The following is an 8,155-nucleotide window of genomic DNA, read 5'->3' as shown; positions in this document are numbered from 1 at the left end:
GTTATATATATCCATGGGTATATAATAACCTAAGACTTGTTACAGGTTACTCAAGATTGACAGCTAAAATTGTTGGAGGTTTCTCACGGTTATGACCTTGACAATATATGTCAAAGTCATAAGAGGGTATAATTACTCAAAAATCTTTCAGATAAAAGTTATATGGCTTGGAAGGAACAAATAATGATAAAATCAATTTTCAAAAAAAAAAAGATTTTTTTAAAGTGAAGGTAACATGAAGGTTACCTCCATTTTTTATTAATGGAATAATATAAATTTTTTATAATATGACTCCTTTAATTATTCTGCATGTTAAAGTAGAGATATAAAAAAAACTAATAGTTTTTACGAGATAGTTTATTTTAGCATATATAGTATAACATGAAATAATATTAAATATCTCGTAAACTAATTGATTTCTTGATCTCTACTTTAACATTTTTATATGCAAAACAATTCTTTAATTATTTTGAATCATATTACATAAAAAATTAATTTGCTAGATAGCAAAACGTATTTCAGCAAAATTGCACAAATCCGTGATTACTTATGATGCTGGCAACTTACCATAAATTTGTCTTCAATGATTTCGAATATAACGACATTGTAGCAACATGCAAATAATAATGTATACATGTATTGCCAGCAGTTAAACAGCAAAATAGCTGCGTCCAATATTCTTCTATCTTGCATTATCAGCAATATGACAGCATTGTATGTATGATGCTGCATATTATTATAGCAACATAATAGCAATAGTACAAATTTTGATGATGATTTTAAAATTATCAGCAAACTACTAGTTATTACTCAATATTATATCATGAAAGCATCAAGTTGCCAATAAATAAGAAGTTACTGTAATTCTAATAGCGACGCATATTTAGCAATGCATACTTAGCAAGCAACATGCCAGCAACAAGGTAGATATGCTGCTATCTGGGTATCTTTGGTCCAACATGTATTAAATGTGAATACATCATTAACTTCGAAATCTATCGTTCATTATCATAGACACAAAATGAATTTTTTTGCAAAATGTTCAAACAATTTATTATTTTTGAACGGTTTTTCAAACTTTCGTGGTCAAAATAAATTTTCTTTCAAATGAATGTATGGATTTTCAAGACAACTGCATAGATTACAAAAATCTCTATTCACCGAAAAATGGCCGAAATTGGCCATTTTTAAATTCCGTCTTTTAACTCGCAGAAAAAGAATTTTATGTTCAGCAGTCTTTGTACATAATCCGTGCGTATGAAATATTACTTATGTACTATGTATCTGCTACGTTGTAGGAAACCCCTGCCGCAGAGTTGACATGTAAACTTATTTTTTCTACGACGCAATTTTGATTTCGGTCGTATTCGTCCACGGTTCATAATTACTACCTCACCCAAGTCTGTACCCTCTTCTGTTTCAAGATGACCTATTACTTCTGAAAAATGTAATATGCATAAATTCAAAAGAATTTCTTTTTTTTCTTCTTTGACATTTTATTATGTATACCTTCGTTATGTATACCTTCTTGATCATCTTCATGATTAGCTTTTAACAAATCTTTCGAATCATCAATCATTTCAGAATCATCATCTTCATCATCAATTACACCTTCTTCCTTGAATATCCTTTCCAATTCTTTTCCCTGCACTGCTTCTAAAAATCTGCGCGTAAATTTACTTAGTATATTCATATTAATCATTAATAATCATGTAAATTGTAAGTTATTATAATTTACATGATTATTAGTAGATTATAATTTAGAAGTTTTATAATTTTCAATTTAACATACCTTTTGGGAACTTTGCGCTTTCTTCTGCGTCTACCATCACCATCCAGTTCTTCTTCTTCTTCCTGCTTATCTTCTTCACCTTGACTCATAGCTTCTGCAGGATTTTCTTTTATTGCCTTATGTAGAATAGATACATATATTATACAATATATACAATATATGAGTATTATAATATAGGAATTAACAATTAGAATTTATTGTTACAAACCATTAAATCTATATCTGTGTGGATTTTAGGTGGACGTCCACGTTTCCTTCTTGGTTTAGTCAAACCTTCCATCTGCAAACTCATTTCATGTTCCGCTGTGTACATAGATCCATCTGGCATAACTAAGAGAGAAGAGAGAGAAAAAAAATGACAAAAAAAAAATATCAGATATTTGTTCATGCCAATGTGCATGAATTGTATGCCAATGCTATTAGGCAATGCTATAGTTTTAACTGCACAAATTGCACGCAAGGTTCTACAAAGTTTTAGAATCACAATTATAAGAAACCACGAAATATATGTTTCTTTAAAAGGATTGAGGAGATTGCCTCTGCAAGGGGGTGCCCCAAACATTTCAAATAAAACTCTTTATATTGTAGTACATCATTTAATAGGATAAAAATAGAAATTTTTTGTTTAATTTCGGAGATGGATGCATTGACCCATTTGAGAATTATTCAGTGTTAAAGTTCAAAAAAGTCTAGATATTTGTTATCTTCAATACGTGTTAGATTTACTGCAATAACTATTCAGAAAAGACATCGTTGACGTTTTGACAATAAAATAATCGATCATGAAATTCCTATCTCTTTGAAATGTTTTTTTAGACAAACTGTCGTAATTCTCGCATTAAGAGGATCCTAAAGTGAAGCCTAAACTCTGATGAGATCGCTGTTTTATCGATAAAATACGATACATTGCCATATCTTTATATACTATTACATCAATTATTATAATATATTATACTCACACACACGTATACAAATTTTCTAACTAATCTTTCATATTAAGTATCTAAACCTAATTCTGAGTACTTAATATTGTTCATGTAATATCTAGTCAAACCAAGATTGTTTTATACATACAAAATATAAAACTCATATATAAAACAAACATTACTACATTATTACAAGACATTAAAAGTCGGTAACAAAACTGTAATTTCCCACTTCTTTTTTATTTTTATTTTTCATAAAGTTGATTGATTTAGATTACATTATCATTTATACTTTAATTATGGAGGATTTTTTATCTGTAAAAGCAGTTTAAAAAATATTGTTTAAAAAAATTGATAAAACAGATTCACTTTAGGACTATCTTAAAATCTTTAATGCTATTAGGGATAATTTATTTAACTGCACAAAACTGTTTTTTGCAGTGCTTAAAGTCTGTGTTCACGAAAATTTTATTGCAAATTTTATTCCAGCATGCTTGAGCATGCTCTGAATCATAGTGAATTGCAGTAGCTTGTAGATATCTAAAAAAAATATTTCAAAATATAAGACAACAATTTCATAATCAAATATTTTATTGCCAAAATTTGAACAGTGCTCATTTTCAACAGCTTCCTGTAATAAATCCAACATTGAAGAATAACAAATGGAATTTTTCAAATTTGACACTAAATAACTCCTAAACGGATCAATCTATTAACCTCTACATTGAAAACAAAATCTTTCTTTTATTTTCTTTTATATTATATGTGCTGTAATATAGGAGGTTCATTTTGAAATTTTTTAATTGAAGCCATTCTAGAATATGTGGGGAGGACAATCTTCTTAAATCTCCGAAAAAAGTGATCCTTTGAAATAATTGAACATTTTGCGATTTTTTATAATTTTGAACTGTTTTAAAAATAAAAGGGTGATAACAGACTTTATAGACACCCTATGTTTGCGTGCGTGCGTGCGTGCGTGCGTGCGTGCGTGCGTGCGTGCGTGCGTGCGTGCGTGCGTGCGTGCGTGCGTGCGTGCGTGCGTGCGTGCGTGCGTGTGTGTGTGTGTGTGTGTGTGTATACAGGGTATCCATAAGTTTTTGCCAACCGCTTTTGTAGAGTGGATAAACTGAATCGAAAAGTCCTTTCTGCAATTTTTGCAATGGTTAATGAGCTATTAATTATCAAAAATTGCTAAATATTGGTTTTCAATAATTTTTTACTCAAATATCATCAACTTTACAGAAAAACAGCGAGACAAAAATTGTTTATTTTCTTCTCATAAAGTTCTGAGAATTTTTTCAGAATTTTTTCAAAATTTTTTAATACCGTATTTTCTCATATTGGAGAAATATAATATAATAAGAAAATGTAGTACTAAAAAGTTCTGAAAACGTTCTTAAAGTTCTATGAGAAAAAAATTAATGATTTTTGTCTCTTGAAATTTTTCTGTAAAGTTGATAATATTTTGAATAAAAAATTATTAAAAACCAATATTAGTGACTTTTAGTAATTAATATCTTATTAACTATTGTGAAAATTGCAAAATGATACAGGACTTTTCAATTCAGTTTAGTGCGCTCTATCTACACAAAAGCAGTTGACAAAAACTTATGGGACACTCTGAGATATATATAAATATTATATGAAATATAACAGTTTCACAAGAAAAAAGAAAAAATTCTTACTTTTAATAACCATTTGTTGCCCATATTGTTCATCCTGATTATCAGTTGCAGTATCCATTTCCATTCCTTCAAATTCTACATTTTCCTTTCTATTGCGCAAATGTTCTGCTTTCCGCTGCTGCTCAACTTGATGTTTCCACAATTCACGTATTTTACATTGACCAGCCACCAATAACTCAAAGAATTGCGCTGTTGCTTCCAATTGGATATTACAACCCGGACAAATTGTACATGGTAATTTTCCATCATCATAAATCTTAAATTTATATGTTTATAATTTATAACAAATATGTTATCATAAAACCATAATATATAAGTATAAATAATTTATAATTTATATTATAATAATTTATATTCTAATGTTCATATATAGAATGAAAATAATATTGCCTATTTTTTTTAGGTAAATATCTTGTGCAGTTTACTTTTTTCTCTCCTCTCTATATTAAAGAAAGAAAAAGAATGAACCATACAAGAAATTTAATTAACAACAAAACATTATATATGTACAATTAATAAAAAAACTGAAAGGAAACATGAGAGTTCATAATAAAAAAAAAGCTAAGGGATAATTAAATATGCTATGCATGAAATGATGAACATTTGATCAGTGTAGTAGCACTGTATGGAAAGCATGAAAATCGGAGTAGGAAATCAAGTTGCAGTCCGTATAACCGGCGTTTCGAAAACACAACGCTTTACCTTCAACGGCAGGTAACGATTTACCAGGGAGCATAGATTCGATTCGCCTGTCTCACTGATGAATAGATGCTCGTTACCATTGTCCGCCGCGCACAAACGACAAATCGTTGAATCATATAGATGCATATCTATGATGTTCCTAATAGTAAAGTGAAATGACATCCTGAAATTAAATCATCTCGAGAAAAGACATAATGTATAAAAAATATATATATTATGAATTTATATAACAAATTTAGATCGACAATGCCAAAATTTATTGAGATTTTACCATTACTTTGTGTATACAACGTTGAATAAGCACTGATCGCGCTGTCTTAAACAAAGAGAAACATGCTGATCCCACAATAAGAAGGTAGTCTGCAGCATGAGAGCTTTTCAACAAGAAACGCAAATGACACAGTGTTGAGTGTGGCACGATCACGATAAACCGTTGCATAGCTGCGTTCAGAAATATTACCTGGGTGCCCTCCAGTATTATTTTAGGCCCTGCGCACAATAGCAGGAATAAGGAATTAATAAATGATTTTAAGAGACTCCGCAATAAAAGGAACAGAGAACAGAGAATAAAAATTTCAACCTATCAGAAACTGTGTTCCACAATACATGATTTCTGATAGGTTGAAATTCTTGTTCTCTGTTCCCTGCTTCTTTCATTGTTGGGAATCCCTAACCTATCAGAAATCGGACATATCGAAATATACGATCATAGATTGAAATCGTTATACTTTATTCTTAATTTCTTATTCCTTCTATTGTGAGCAGGACCTTAAGCCTGCGGCACTCGAAACTTGTTTTCCTAAGAAAAAGCTAATGGCTTCTGCATTGGACGCGAAAACGCTCTACCGCACAACAAATAATGCGGTAGCCAATAAGCCTTCAACTCCTAATGTGTTCATTGATTACCGCATCTTATTTTGCCGCGTAGCAAGCATTTCCGCGTAGGAGCGGCGCAAGCGTTTCTAGTGTGTAGGAGTCATAACTGAATTAGAATCTTGCCACCATATTGGCTGCGACGCTGGAGAGCGGTGCAATTGCGCACTGTCAATCACAGCGATTTCTGCATAGGGAGTTTAGAGTTATTTTTTTTAACGCTGTGATTGACTTGTGCGTAATTGGGCACTTGTCATATTCTCGAGATAATAGCATTGACTAAATTGTTCTCGCACGGAATGCAAGAGATCCGAGTTTCCCGGCCGAGGTAATAAGGTAATTTTTCGCAATAAGAATTGATTATTTACAGATTTTAATATGTTATTCATCAACATTATTAAGATCGTTTCGAAGAACAAGCATAAAAAATTTGTTAAATTGCCAATTGACTCGTAATATTACTATGATAGTTTAGTAGAGCGATTCAAGATTGAAAAATTTCGGCGTATGTTTCTGAAGACTACATAGTAGTATATAAATTCACACAAGAATCATATAAGCATTTAAGATCCAGCTAAATCTATAAGTTTAAAGTTTTGATTTCTATAGATTGTGTTATGAAATAGTTTTTCAAATTGAATAAAAAAAAGTTTTTATTTAAAAATGGATAAATGCTACTTAAATTATTCAAATTTAAGCAAATTTTTCGTTTTAATCCAACTAAATTTAAAAAAGTTGTGTAACGTAAAAATAATTAAGCTATGTATATTCTTTTGTTTCTTTGATTAGAAATAAAATGAATAATCGATGTGAACACTCGCACCAAGTCGAACACAGCCCGAATTAGACTCATCATGGCGCGCATCGGCCAAACGAGATTAGATTATCCGACACTTACTCAATGTTGTCTCATAATAATGTAACTTGTTTATATTTTATTATATCTGTTAAATGATATTTTTATTACATATCTATATAATTTTGTTATTAGTTTAGCTGGTTGTAATTGAAGTAGAGAATGAATAACAAATTTATCAATTGAAGAAATGGTGTAACATAAAAGGTAATCCAAAGGTCCCTAGTTCGAATCCCACTAAGGTGCGTTTTTTTTAATACTAATTTGAAGTAGTTAATTTCAAGTATAATTATTACAAAGTCTTAGAAATAAAATTTGTAATCCTTAAATATGAATGTATCTTTTTTCGAATATTAAATTAGAGTTTAGAGCCAATCCATTTCAATCCATTTTCATGGACGTAAAGCACGCATTAAAAAAAATTTTAATCCATTTTAATCCATTCTCGTTTACTGGATCAACTGTTAAGTGAGCGCTGCTGGCTGTGTTCAATAAAAAAAGCAATTTTGCAACTGTTATAAAATTTTTTAATATGATTGGTCTTGTTCTTAGTTCTCACTAGAACTAAATATATAAACCAATCATATCTATTTTCTCTCCCAGCAAATGAAAATGGATTGAAACGAATTGAAATAGAAATAGATTTTCAGAAATATTGATTCAAAATGATAAAATGAATCCTGAATGCATTTTTATTCATTTATATGAATTGCATAAAGCATATATCTCTATGCTTTTCAATCTAAAAATAATGTTAGCTTTTTCTGTGCATATATGTGAAAACTGTACAATTCAAAATTTTGAATAGAAAATGCAATTTTTCAATCCAATTGCATTCAATTGAATCCAATTGAATCCAATTAAATCCCCAAAAAAATATTCGCTATTTAAAATATGCATTCAGATAGAAAAATTTCAATCCATTTTAATCCATTCTCGTTTACTGGGCTGCTGAACGCAGCCTTTGATATATTCTTTCAAATCTGCTAATTGAATGATCTAAAAGAATACACCATTAACAGCGAACGCTCACTCAACTGTTGAATCCGCTGAACGTAACTAATGAATGCATTCAGTATTACAACCGTTCACTGAGTGCTCAGTGAATTTTTGTATTTAATTGGCATATTCCAATAAATCCAAAAATATAGACCAAATAGATGCAAGAGTTAATGCCTAGTGAGTTTGTTCATTTTTGTTTTCACTTCGTCTAAAGAACCGTAAGGCCACAGAAAAAAAACTAAATAATAACTGCAGAGTTGTAATTGATTGCGCTGTTCCATTCCGCTGTAAATTTCTATTTATATGACGGCGAACTAAT

General features: G+C 30.3%; 1 protein-coding gene across 1 annotated transcript in view; it reads right to left on the bottom strand.

Annotated features, from left to right (window-relative positions):
• The window catches only part of LOC105622987 (zinc finger protein 420-like), a 75,127-nt gene extending 69,860 nt beyond the window's left edge, over positions 1–5,267 (bottom strand). The window contains exons 1-6 of the mRNA XM_012204389.1: positions 5,106–5,267; positions 4,404–4,659; positions 2,001–2,122; positions 1,793–1,908; positions 1,525–1,664; positions 1,270–1,438 (exon numbers count right to left, since the gene is read on the bottom strand). Of these exons, the coding sequence (XP_012059779.1) occupies positions 1,270–1,438; positions 1,525–1,664; positions 1,793–1,908; positions 2,001–2,122; positions 4,404–4,659; positions 5,106–5,267 (965 nt within the window). The remainder of the gene's footprint in view (positions 1–1,269; positions 1,439–1,524; positions 1,665–1,792; positions 1,909–2,000; positions 2,123–4,403; positions 4,660–5,105) is intronic.
• Positions 5,268–8,155: the final 2,888 nt, after the last annotated feature.

The sequence above is a fragment of the Atta cephalotes genome (genome assembly GCF_000143395.1).
Source record: "Atta cephalotes unplaced genomic scaffold scaffold00051, whole genome shotgun sequence".
Taxonomy (NCBI): domain Eukaryota; kingdom Metazoa; phylum Arthropoda; class Insecta; order Hymenoptera; family Formicidae; genus Atta; species Atta cephalotes.
The sequence above is the reverse complement of the archived record's forward strand: the minus strand, read 5'-3'. Positions and strand labels throughout refer to the sequence as shown.